The 13,500-nt window shown below is 39.2% G+C and overlaps 1 protein-coding gene across 1 annotated transcript in view; it reads right to left on the bottom strand.

Moving 5' to 3' along the window:
- Positions 1-13,500, bottom strand: part of oca2 (oculocutaneous albinism II) — a 69,948-nt gene that overhangs the window by 16,171 nt on the left and 40,277 nt on the right. The window contains exons 17-23 of the mRNA XM_088078046.1: positions 13,208-13,265; positions 12,919-13,027; positions 6,978-7,105; positions 5,679-5,738; positions 4,271-4,375; positions 1,292-1,385; positions 481-574 (exon numbers count right to left, since the gene is read on the bottom strand). Of these exons, the coding sequence (XP_087934172.1) occupies positions 481-574; positions 1,292-1,385; positions 4,271-4,375; positions 5,679-5,738; positions 6,978-7,105; positions 12,919-13,027; positions 13,208-13,265 (648 nt within the window). The remainder of the gene's footprint in view (positions 1-480; positions 575-1,291; positions 1,386-4,270; positions 4,376-5,678; positions 5,739-6,977; positions 7,106-12,918; positions 13,028-13,207; positions 13,266-13,500) is intronic.

Raw genomic sequence — 13,500 nt, 5'->3', positions numbered from 1 at the left:
TTCGAACGTTGTGCTACAATTTGGCATTCGTCTCACCTTGACTTCCATCCACCTCCTAGAGGTTGTTAAAGTGTGTACAGATACGTTGATACGACATTTAACACATCCGTGGTTTGCAGAAACATACAAAGCTAACATTTATTTTCACGACTGAGCTGTCAGCATTCAACACTCTGTGGAAACTCGGGTATTTGTAGTTCACGACCTGAATTGTGAGACTTTTGGCTTTTCTCTAAATGTTCTCAGGCAACTTAATACACACCACTGGCATCAGCCATTGTAACATATGATGGACATTAATATGTTAGCACCCCTTTGGGCTGTATAGCTTATGCTACAGGATTCATAGCGATGCACAAGTCTGACAAGCTAAAAATAAAGCAACCTTATGAAATTTTAAAACATAATGTTTCCGACTTTTTTTCTAGATTTGGACTGCTAGGTTTGATGTTTTTAGCGCTGTTAAGGCAGAGGGCGTACCTGAAAAACTCAACGAAGGAGAAGCCGTAACCGTGTTGTTCAGCGATTCCTGCACACACAACATTGGCAGATGCTCCTATCAATGTGCCGTTTCCTAAAAAGATGGAAAAACAACATTAAGCACAACTTTTAATACAAATGTTACTCTTTTTGTATTGTTATTCAGGTCTAAGTTCACATAAAACACACAGTTTTGAAGAGCACGAGCACAATGAAAAGGCCAAGTATTCAGCATTTATGCACGGCTGTAACAATAACCTTCTTTCTGAATTCTCTCAGCACTTTCAGTCTCAGTCTAGTATAAAGTTTTCCCATTTCTAATCTGCTGAAGGCGACGTTTTGACAGTCTGGGTGCGTCTCCATGCTGCCATTCGATTCTGCTCACATCTCAAAAGGTGTCAGTGTGGGGATGGAGCTGGGCGGTGGCAACATTATAGCCTACTGCCAATCGATACGGACCTGTCACAGTGCAGTTGATTAAACTGAAACGCTATGACAGTTCTCTAACTCTCTCTCTCTTTGTGTCCTTCCCACCCAAACAGAGCTGAAGGGCCGGCCGCTGGGGTGTGGTAGAGTCTGAATGAGGCGAGCAATGGGGGCCTTGAACTGCTCTCACAAAAAGCACAGCCTGACCCCCCCGGGGAGTGACACAGCTGTACAAAGTGTGGCTGTCACCCAGAGCATATGATGTCTCCTTCTGGCAGAGGCCATCGATAACGATCCACACCTTTCAAACTGGGATAAACTATCAAGTCCTTGATGACTGTGAGGGATTTTTCTTTGTTGTGTGTTTTTAGAAATAAAGGCTTACCCCCAAGACAGGCCCCCATGGCCAAGGCAAAGATGAGAGGTTTTACTGGCAGGTTCACATCTGCATCCTGACTGAGGTTGATGAGAACTGGAATCTGTGAGTAAAGAGACAGATTGGAAATTAATGAGTATATACAGTTGTCTTAAGATGGTGGGCAAACATGCTATAACGTCAAAATATTTCCATAACAAAAATTTGCTGCAGCTTCAGAAACTGGCAATTTAAAAACACACAAAGACAAATACGACAAAAAAACTGCATATCCAGTATCTATATCAATACAACGAAAGTTGTCCAGGCCTCTACGTGGAGCGCTAAGTGATACAGCTCGATTTGTGACCCGAGAGAGCAAGCAACCAGACGAGAAAGAGTGTTTGTTTAATAGACTAAAAATAATAGACGAAGCTACTATGACACCATTTCAGCTATCGCCATCTTGGATTTTCGGGGCCAGAAGTGACCCGGGATGATCGTATTTGGACAAGAGATTGGAGTCGTGGAGGAGCGAGGAGTGGATCTAACTGAGAGGCCGAGGACACTATCTGCAAACTTACTAAGCAGCCCACCCTTAAAATCATGTAACGTTAACCCTTAATAAAATGTAAATGGGTGAGTTATATAAAAATTTACTCTCATACAGTTGTTACGAATGTTAAAATTAGCTGTGGAGTCCAAACTACTATTTGTCCCAGGCTGTAAACATGTTTATTTCTGATATTAAGCTGAACATTTAAACATAGGGGTCTATAAAACTGACTGGCCTCTGGAGCCAGCGGCCATTCAAAAAACTGCAGTTTTTGGTACTTTTACACTGGCTTCATTTCTCAGCCTCAGAAGATTCTACTTTGACCAGATAATAGTGTCACTTTTGAAGATGGAAAGAAAAGTGGAGTTAAAAATTAAGACCAAATGTAAGGTAGAATAGTATTTTTTATGTTGCCTCTTCGCTTTTATTATCATTTTATTTTTGGGTGAGGGTTGTTTGGTTATGACTTGCAGCGTTACTGTATCTGCAGCGTGTTGCTGCTGTGTTTGCTGTGAATGTATTTGTTTTTGTAGCATGTTTTTTCCTTTTACAGCACATTTCTGTTGTATATATTGTTGCTTTTTATTGTGTTTTGGATTTGCATCATGTCTGATGCATACTTGTATGTTACTAAACTTAATTCTTCTGGCACAAAACCATTATATATGCAATGCTTCTCCAAAAATATCTTAAGTAAATTAACATGAATACATTTTGGACATTATTTCAGTTGAATTTGGTATTTGTCTCAAACTCTCCAATCCTACAACCCCTCAGTGTATATACACAGGAGCTTTACATGCAGCACACAGTAGGTGATGAGCCGTATCGGATTCCACCATGACGGCAGAGCAGCGTCCCAAATACGTTATTTCTGAAGATTGCTGGATAATTTTAGGAGGAATTTACCTAAATTTCTGCATCTCTTCTGAATATCAGTCTACAAATGAAACATGGCTTTCATGTGCAGCGTAGCAGCAGATATCTCCATTGGTTCCTGCTGGTAAGCACATCACTTCCACTAACTGTACTAACAGAGCATGCACACACTGTATGTAGCAGTTTTGTTGGTATGATAGGTGCTTAAAATGCTGCGATACTTTGCAAAAAACCTCAGTTATAGCAGGACAATGTCGCAATATCTTAATTAAAAAACACCCAGTTTTGGTGGCATAATCAGCGCTGGAACGGCTGCAACATTTTGATTTTAAAAAATCAGTTTTGGTGGCACATTGTCAAGGTATCTCACTAAAAAGGAGTTTTGGTTGTATAATTGTCACTGGAGTGTGATGTCTCATGGTTGTTTGTTGGTCAACATCCCCTCCTCCAGCCAGCTCATATATGTAATCACAACTTTATAAACGCATGGCATGATACATATGAAATGTACAATTATAACATCCGTGGTTAGCAGAAATATAATTACAACAATTCTAAATAGGCGGATGAAAGCAAATACGCATATTTCCCAAACTATCCTCAGCAAATGACATGTTAAAGAGCCTCTAAACTGATTCATTCATAATTTCATTTTTCTAGTCTGGATGAGGGAAAACAAGTCTTTTTTTTCAGCTTCAGTCTGTTGTGACAATCAGGACATGCTTTCTTATCAGCTGTGCACCGAGTTGAAAATGGACACAGTTTGAAGTCCTCTTTTATTGATAAAACTACACTTGCATGGGCCTGGAAATATGAAAAGAAGAAAAAAAAAACAGGGAAAAAAGGACGCCTTCAAAACCTCCTTGATGCACTGGTTGACAAAAAAAATCCGGCAGTTTAATTTTTGTAAGCAACATCTCATTCTTTCAGTGGGATAACATCTTTGCCTTTTCTCAGTCATTTTAATTGAGCACGCTGGCTCCACTCTGAAACATTGATCTCCGCTCAATCTATTGATTTCCTGCAAAACAGACAGCTGACAATAAAAGCGCTGAAATGTTTTTGTAAGAGAATTAATTGTAAAATATGTTTCTTAAGTGTCTGGGAGAATCTTTCTGTGTCCTGTTTCACTGTAACAGCCGTTGCATGGAGAGTCAAACATGATGTTTACATTCTTCACTCACAAAACTTTACATTCTGCTCAAAGGGGACCTACTATGTTCATTCTCAGGTTCATATTCATTTGCCCTCTATTTGTAATGTTCAGTTTTAGCGTCTTTAAACCTCTTCCAAAAAAGCCCAGTCTCTGATTGGTCAGTGTTTCCATGTCTTTTGCATCTCTGAAATACATATACACCAAAAGCACAATAGATGCCCTGAGATGTAAACTAGCCAAGTTTTTGAAAGATTCAGGATTGATAAGAAGTCAGAGAAGGTGGTGAAACCATCTCAAGTCCAGTGATCCTGAACTAGTTTGCTACTACTTCATGTATGAATATGACTTGTTGACGTATGAGTGATGCCACGTTAACATACTGGAGTGTGAATTAAAGCATCACGCTGAAGTCTCTCACCATGGTGGCAGTGAAGGGAATGTTGTCAATGAGAGAAGAAGCCAGAGCCGAAACCCACATCACCAAGATAATGGCTATAGCCAGGCGCTGGTCCTCCGGCACCGCCTGAGAGGGGAGATAATAAGAGCGATAGATGAATAACTGCTACTTTCATCACCACTCAGACTGCACACACCCCCTCCCCCCAAACCCATCACTGATTTAAATCAAACACACCAATTATGGTCATTCTTTGACACTGAGGCTCTCTTCAGGGAGGAGAGGCTGACAGGATGGAGCTGTCTGACGGTGTGACACGACCGCAGCTGGTGGCGGCGTCTTTTATCTCCGAGCTCCGCCGCGCACACGTCACGGCCAATTCTCCACATGTGACACGCATGATGCTGTTTGAACCCGCTCGACGGTCTTCTCTTAGGTATGCATGGCCAGCTTAACCTTTTGCAACCATTTGGTGGAGTCACTACATTTTAATGCATTGTGGATCTTGTATATTTTAACCCGATAAGTAGTTTTTTTTAAAACCAACTTAGCTCTAAAACCTGGATCTACATCATGCTGCTACTAGTAGCATTTCACAAATAGGCTATTTAAACCTTTGCACAACTTTTTTTTAAGAGAAGGGAAAATGTTTAGGCAAGGACAGAAAAACGCTTCAGAAAAAATATTCATAATTATCAAAATAACATATTTAAAATTATGTCAGAATTTTTGTAATTTTTTAAGCACTTTTACACAGAATTTTCTTTTCTTGTTTTTATTTCCTTTTCTAATTTCTTTTTTTGGGTGCTAATATACAGGTAATTTAAAAAATTTTTTTTTTTACATTTTATAATTTTCTTGCATATTTTGGGGTCATTTTTTCTTAAGTTGCTCATAGCTCTCTTCCCATGTCTTTGAAAGAAATCTAGCCAATTTGTTCATATTTCAACGGGTTAAAGCGGGCAATTTCTCTCCTCCTTTCGCCTGTCCGTTACTTGTATCGAGAGAGAGAGAGAGAGCGAGGCCATGCGTTTCTCCCCAGCATGTTGTCCTTGTTTGGGGAGCCTGAGCAGGTCACAAAGCGTGAACAGCACACCACCTGTCATGTGTGATTATTAGACTCATAGAGGCCGACTGTGAAAACACAAGCTGACGTAGCTATTACTGCTGCAATTCTCTACTAAGAGACACCAAGCTTGCATCATGCACACAGGCGATGATATGGCTGAAAATGACCCCCACACCCCCTTCACCACTGACAGGAATCAGATGCAAACAAAATAATTGAATTCAGAGCCGTGCAGGACCAAAAGGATCAATATGCATGGAAAGCCATATCATGTCACCTGTGCCCAATTATAAATAATACCAGCTGCACGGAGCCCTGAGTGACGACTGCTGTGTTTGACCATCAAAAGGGAAAACTCACTTTTATAAGCAGAGCTGTCTGTTCGCCGATGTAGTCGATGAGCTGCAGCTGGGCTAAAGCCTGAAAAACCAAGAGGAGAAAAAAACAATCTGAGAATTAGTTACAGGTGGGATTAAACCAAGAGAAGAAAAGCAATTTGGTTTTTATTTAGCCGCTATTAAGCAGACAGAGACAAATCTATTCTTGTTATCGTTATTGACACACAGAAGAAGAAAATATTCACACTCTGGCTGCTATTCGTTATCGGGATGCTTTGTGATACAATAGAAAACAAACGCTCAGCTGGCCACTTTTGGAATATGACAGGAGACCACGGGCCTCGCAGCAGCCCCGTACATGTTTCTAGGATTTTAGGATGTTTTTAGGAATTTTAGCAGATTTCTCGGGTTTTAAGACATTTCTCAAATGTTATGACTTTTCTCAGATTTTAGAACATTTCTCAAATGTTATGACTTTTCTCAGATTTTAGGACATTTCTCGAATTTTGGGACATTTCTCGAATTTTAGGACATTTCTCAGATTTAAGGATGTTTCTCGGATTTTAGGACGTTTAGGGTTGAAGGACATTTCTCATGTTCTAGTACTTTGCCCCATTTCAGGATTTTTAAAACGTTTCTCTGGTATTAGCACATTTCTAGGATTTTAGGAAATTTGGGGCTTAGTTTGGACCTCTGTCGGGGGTGTGAGGGATCCTCCACAGGCACTTTTTTTGGTAAACAAGCTCCATTTTGATGCTGTTTTATGCACTTTGGCCCTTAACTGTATAGCAAAAGTACACAAACGATTCTCAGTATGAATCACTTTATTTTTATTGTGAATTAGAAAATGGCCGGGGGGCCACCTGGTGCCTTATCTGGGGCCAGATTTGGCCCACGGGCCATAAGTAAGTGTCACTGCAAAGTTAAATGCATAGTTTAGCCAGCATCTATATCAAAGACTCAAAGAAGAGAATCAGCAAAGCCGTTACCACTAGACTTCCTTCTCATCCTTTCACAGGGAGGCTCATGGGTAAAGAAACAGATAATTACTCGCTGACTGACTGAATTTCTCTCACTGCCCAGTTTACTGTTAATAGATCTACACACTGATCCCGCTCTCCTTTAGGTGCTTGTTAGAGGAGAGCCCAGTCCTGGCTCTCTTTTTATTTGATATAATTACCTCGTGCGACAAGTGGAGGCTCTGAGCAAAAACTTGTTGTTTGGCATCAGTTTTTGGTTTCCGCTATTTTTGTGTGGAGTCCAAAATCTCTCCCAAAAATATAAATGGCCTTTCAGTCAATGCCAGAAATATGTTAAATACCTCCATCAAAACGAAGAGGCCAGCAAAGAACAGTAATGTGGCCCACTCCACCCGGTGCAAGATGATCTCAAAGTCCTGGATGTCGGCCAGAACCAGAAGCCAAAGTGCACCCAGGATGGCGATCCAACCTGAGAGAGAGGACAAGAAACACCGTCTCCCTTTATAGCTGGAAAACACTCACGCACATAAAAAAAACCTTTCATGGTCTTTTCCAACAGGCACATTTATATTCACAGATTTATAACAGAACATATCGCACATGGCACATGGAGATACTTCAGAGACTTTTTAAATGACTAAAAAGTGTTAATTAATTCAATGAAATGCAGATCCATCTGTTCTCTGTTCACTTAAATTTGTCTTTAATCACAACTCTCAAAAAGAACAGCAACCTTTATTAAATGCTACAGATGCTACCTCTGTATTTGTACACCTGGGGGCCCGTATTTAAATTATCTATAAGCAAGAAGCTATGCAAGCTCTAAAGTATAGAGGTTCCCAACAGCAGACCTTAAACCTTACAAACCTGGAGCGTCATAACTTTTCTTGTGCTGCTTTAGACGCCTTTCACAAGAATTTAAACCTTTGAACTCCAAATTCGTGCAATTTTTTTCTCAAAAACATGGGGGAAAAACAACAAGCAACGTGGCAAGAAATGTCCTGCAAACTGCAAAGAAAAAATGTGTAGATTTAGATTTTTGTTTTTGCGAGGGAAAATGTCCAGAAAACTATGTTTATAATTACCATGATTATATATTTTAAATTATTGTACAGAATTATTATAGATTTTTAACCATTTTCAGGTCATTTCCTTGTTTTATTTATTCATTTATTCCTTTACTTCCATTTTTTTTTGTTTGTTTGTTTGGGTTGTTTTTTCTGTTTTTGTGCTAATTTATCAACTTTTTTTATTTAACTAATTTCTTGCTAATTTTGGGTCATTACTTATCAAGTTCCTCGTAGCTTTCTTCCCATATTTTTGAAAGAAATCAGGCCAATTTGCTGAGGTTTTGAAGCATTAAGGGAGCTCCAGGTCCCAAGAAAAATGGGAAATCATTTTTTTCATTATCTAGTTCAGTGTTGAAGTGAGCCCAATATGAGTAAGAGTCATTAGAGTGACTAATCGGATTGTAATTTTACTTTGTCCAAGGTTACAGTATCTCCTTAATTATAGATGTCATCTATAACTGTGGTCTTATTCATATCTAAAAACCAAAATCTTTTCAGATGGAGGTCCCTGAAGTGAAATCTCACCAAAAGGGGGTCTGTGACTTTATGAGTCATTTTAAGGGTCCTTGACACAAAAATGGTTCAGAACCACTGCATGGTGTTAGTGCATTTACGATGTGTCCAAGTCCACTTTTGCTAGTTAAATGTTACGCAGTCTGGGTGCCAATTAAGGTGCAAGAGGCAAAGGGGTTCAATTTAGTCCCTTCACTAATCATATGTGTGTTTTGTGTATAACAGGAATCCAACCAATCAGAGTGTCTTCTCCCATTTCCTATAAAAGCCAGGCGCTATTTACATGGTGGATTCAGCAAAGTGGAGAAGCGAGCAAGCGCATCCTTCTTTCTGAATATAGCGCCCTTTAATTAGCAGGAAAATACTGCACCACTCTGACTTCAGACAGGGTTTTTTTTTCGGTCAATCACTTTCTGCTGCCTCGAAACATGCCAGCAATGTGCCTGACCACATCTCATTTTAAGACAGATGGCAGAAGTGCATTTGCTGCTTATACAGTTTGGCTGCTGGTTGTTAAAAATGACGACTGCATCAGTCTGAAACTCGTTCTGACAGCTGCACTGTGCTGTGTGTCACTTTGCACCAGATAAGACACAAGATCTTCATTTCCACTTATTGCTGTCCAAAGTCAATGATTACGAAATATATAAAACAAATGCACGTGTTAAAATGAAAATGCCAAAAAATCAGCATGTGAGAATTCAAGTCTGGTGCGGATTGTTCAACACGAGCCCTCAAACTAATAAACAGATGAAGTGGTACCTTTTGGAGACAATGAATGAAGTATTTGGTTTGTCTCGGTGGGTTTGATGAAGCATTCATTATCACAAAAATGTAATTTCAACACATTCTAGTCTGGAGGACAAACGTTGGCACCAGCCTGCTGATATTTACAATGAGAGAGTGTGCATCCACTTGGAGAAAATTTGATTAAACAGGTGAGCACCAGTAATTGCCTTGGCCGAGGCCTTTGGGGAAATAATTTCACAACTGATGGAAATTAGTGAAGAAAGAAGAACAATGGAAGGACAAAAACAGAAAGCAGCAGAGGGGAGAGACAACGAGAGTAATAAGAAGATCAGGACATGTTGACATGATCAGAGCCTGCTGAGGTTTGCCTGGTCATCTCGGCTAAAACTGAGCCAAAGCTTGGCTGGAAATTTGTGTTTCTAATCGGCAATTTGGTTCTCCAGCACTGACTTAAATATTTAGATGCTGCAGCGACAATTTAAGGGTAAATTTGGTCCGAAGTTTGCTGGAAATGGCAACTGAGTATGAACTGGACGATGGGAAAGTTAGCAACAGAGAAGGGTAACAGTTGTTTAAGTGAAAAATATATCGAATAGATAAAAAAAAAAAAAACGAAAATCAGCTTATAAAGGTTTTAAAATTTAATTTCAATACATGTTTGAGGAGGGTTTTGGGGTTTGGAGAGGTTTGCTTTTTAGTGAATCGTCCATCCAATAGAAGTCAATAAATCGTTTTGTCACAAACAATAATTGACTCATAAACCTAATATAACTTCAAACTTCCCTGTAACAGTAAATCGGGTCGAAAACACAAAGGTAACTCAGAGTAAGAAGCCGAATAACCACAGCAAGTTTCCACGATTCTTTCAAGCAACAGAGGGCAGAAAATATAGACAAACTGCACTGATATTTCCCGAGGCTGCATCAGCAGGAGCAAAGATAACAAATCCAAAGAGCTCTCCAATTAAAAGGAGCTTTTAGGCACGTCTGAGCCGTTTATCATGGACTCATCTATCAAAAACAAAACGACGGTGTCTCAGACAGGAAATGTGCTGTGAAAAATGTGTCATCGCAGTTGTCCATAAGGTACACAGAGAAAGTAAATGAACACGAGGCCGAAGCCAAAAGATAAAGAGATTTGTGCTCCGGCTCGAGCGTCTCGCACACTTGGAAGCATATGGTTGGATAAGAAACTGTGAAGTTTCAGGTATTCTGCTTTGCCAAAGATTCAGCAAAATTTGACCCTTTGAAATCTGAACACTGGCTTGATTTCTTTTAGAAACATGCAAAGAAGGCAATGAGCAACAAGAAATGACCAAAAAATGAGCAAGAAATTAGTAAAAAGCTGCAAGAAAATACCTTAAAATTACCAACAACAAAAAAAGAAAAAGAACAAAAACAGGAAATGATCTGAAAAGGTGCTAAAAAGAAATAATAAATATAAATATTAATAATAAATAATTGTGGTTTTGGTGGAGGTAAATAATTTTAAAGATAAAATAACAATTCTGCAACCCTTGAGAGGACAAGAAGTTACAGACAATGAATCAATCAATTAATTATAATATTTATAAATATAGTTTTCTTGATATTTTATTAAAGTTATTTGATAATTTTATAATAATTTCTCTTTTTTTCTCTTTAGCTTATTCTCAGGTCATTTTCCTGTCACCTGGTACTTTTTTTTTATTTGCAGGACATTTCATGCCAAGTCGCTGATTTTTTTTCTGACGTTTGTGAAAGAAATCAAACCAATTCGGCCAAATTTCAAAGGTTTAAATGCTTGTGAAAGGCCTCTCAATACAGCACAGGAAAACTGATGTCGATCCAGGTTTCAAAGGGTTAATTAAGCACAGTAGAACCTTCTAAAAATAAATAAATAGGAAAACAAATCAGTGGAATAATAATTAACTTCTCTAAAACTCTAAAGTCTCTCAGCGGTCACAGATTGATTTCTTATATTTCCTACTTTGAAATCTGCACAGTGTTTTTGGTATTTTTCACTGCCACACTCTTCTGATCTCTGCACGAGATCAATAAAGTTTCATCCAAACTACAGTTGTAACTAACCACGGACACATTCGAGGGATCAAATGACCTCAGACTGAAATTAAATCTTACCGCACGAAGTTAATGAAATTTTAATGAGGCTCAATTTTTAAAACACGTGTGAACGAACAGACCGAGCCTGCTGCGGTCGTCAACCCCGGCTGTGACCTGCATGCATTAATGAGCCCCGTGTTTGGACGGGCGCCCGTCCCTCCACGGGGACAGAAGACACGCTGCTGTGGGGTCATTCCCATTTAATAAATGTCACAAAGAGGGAGCCTGAGCAGCGGCTGTAATTAACCGAGCGTGTTTGGTGGCTGAGCGGCCTCGGCAGCGAGCGGAGAGATGACAGGGCGGGTATGAAGACAGCCATCTTCATTTAGGGACAATGTTAACGTTAATGAGATGCTGTTGAGGTCATCTACCGAGCACACATCAGAGATGGCGCAGTCACAAGTGTCAGACGGAGAAGCTAACCCACATGTCCACTTTTACTAACATGCCCAAATATACAAGCAAACACATACAGAGGCAGATCAGTCAGCTGACTGGTGACATCCAGCATCGTCGTCACGCTGCCTCGCTGTCCTGTTTATAAGGTGCGATCGGGAAATGGACAGAGTTTTCTCGCCTTTGAGCCACAAGGGAGGTAATCACAGCGTCCATGTGAAAGAGACAGCCGGTTAAATCTGGAGTGAAACTGTGGGACAGTCTGCACACGCAGTTAAACGTCCAAACATAATCCAGTTCAAAAAGGGGTGTAAGGAGATGATTCTCACAAGAAAGAGCGCTGAGGATGATCTCATGGTGTTTACATGGATTTATACGTAGATAAGATCGTAGTTACGTGTAGTTTGTTTGTGTGTATATGCCTGACTTTGTGAGTGCACTCATATTTTGTATATGAATAGTTAATTGTAAATTAGGGTCGACTCATATTGGTTTTTCAGGGCCAATACCACTTATCTGTAGTTAATGAGGCAGAGATCTGATATTTGGAACCAATATGCATTTACTATATCAATGAAAATGCTTCTGTCAATTTGGAAAATAAAAATGTCCAAAACTTTGATTAAATGCCTTTGACAGTCAACATTATGTACAGAAAGTTCCCAACAACAGTTAAGTGGAAATTTAAATAAAAACCAATAAACAATAATAGCTTCCTGTTCCTCTCGTGCTGCCACTTTCTCTGCACTTTTAATTTATTAATTTTATCGGTGATCATTAAAAATAAAACACCAACAACAACACAGATAAACGGCAAAATGCCAAAAAACGGCACCAGTAATCAGCCAGGACGATAATCTGTTGACCTCTTCCGCACCAGATGTATTAAAAAACATTAAGAGAGCTGGTCAATACTTTCAGGTGTATGTATGTTTATGTATGTGCATGTACAGTATATGTGTATATGGATGTGTATGTGTGTATTTGTATTTATACAACCATAAATATATTACAAAATTGTATAAATGGTTATGACCTTTGACTCTAGAGCTTTTATAATTAACACCACAAAAGGCAAAAATAAAAAATGAAAATTAGCAAAAATTAGCAAATGGCCTACTGCCGACAGACAGTGACTTAACAGACTTTGATTTAAGTGAAAATCTTTGAGATATTAACTTTTATTTCAGGCCAAATACACATATTGTAGTTGTATTGGAACATTATTTCCTGCAGGTTTGCAGCACATGAACAGATGTAGACTGGTGGGTCTAAATGCAGCTCTGTATCCATGTAATTTCTTGGTTGGGTTTGCTGTTTAGCCCGTTATTTGGGCTGAATAGAAAATGCAAGCAGAGAGGAAGCTGTGTTTCATAATTACATGACAGAACCTATAACCACATAGTGGGGCCTGTTAAAGCTGCGCTATAATGAGACGGTGCTGTGCTTACCGAGCTCCAGATGTATGCTGGGAACGAAGGAGTTGAGAAAGAACATGAAGATGACCACGCCGAGGACGGACACGCACTTCACCAACAGAACCTTGTCAGTTATTCTGTGCTGTGGAGGAGAAAAAATATATTCTGTGTGAACAGGGGGAAGCTATTTTATCATACAACTGACGGTATTTGTCTCAAGTGAAGTTTCAAAGTCAAGACAAGCTTCATTATTGAGATATCATCAATGCACCAGCGTCACAGCGGGCGAGGAATCTGTCTGTGGTGAAATATGAAAACACACCTTCTTTTGCAATTCTTGAATGTTTTGCTCCCAGTTCTTGTCCTCTTGAGAAATTTGTCTGTTGGACAGAGAAACGTTTTAATTTCACATTAATTAGTGTGAAAAGCAGTAAAAAAAATTAAAAATAAGACTAATCGCTCTCTTAGAAGTTTTAAAAATATTAGTTGAACTGTTGAAAATGGTGTCTCCACCAGCTGCTGTAAATGCATAATGAATGTTGTGCAGTTTGGTTTGGTCAAACCAACAAAAAAAACAAAAAAAGAAGCAAATCACAGATGTGTTAAATTTGTACA

This window comes from Plectropomus leopardus, chromosome 5, assembly GCF_026936395.1.
Source record: "Plectropomus leopardus strain MGB_pleo_1.0 chromosome 5, ASM2693639v1, whole genome shotgun sequence".
In the NCBI taxonomy this organism is placed as follows: Eukaryota; Metazoa; Chordata; class Actinopteri; order Perciformes; family Serranidae; genus Plectropomus; species Plectropomus leopardus.
The sequence above is the reverse complement of the archived record's forward strand: the minus strand, read 5'-3'. Positions and strand labels throughout refer to the sequence as shown.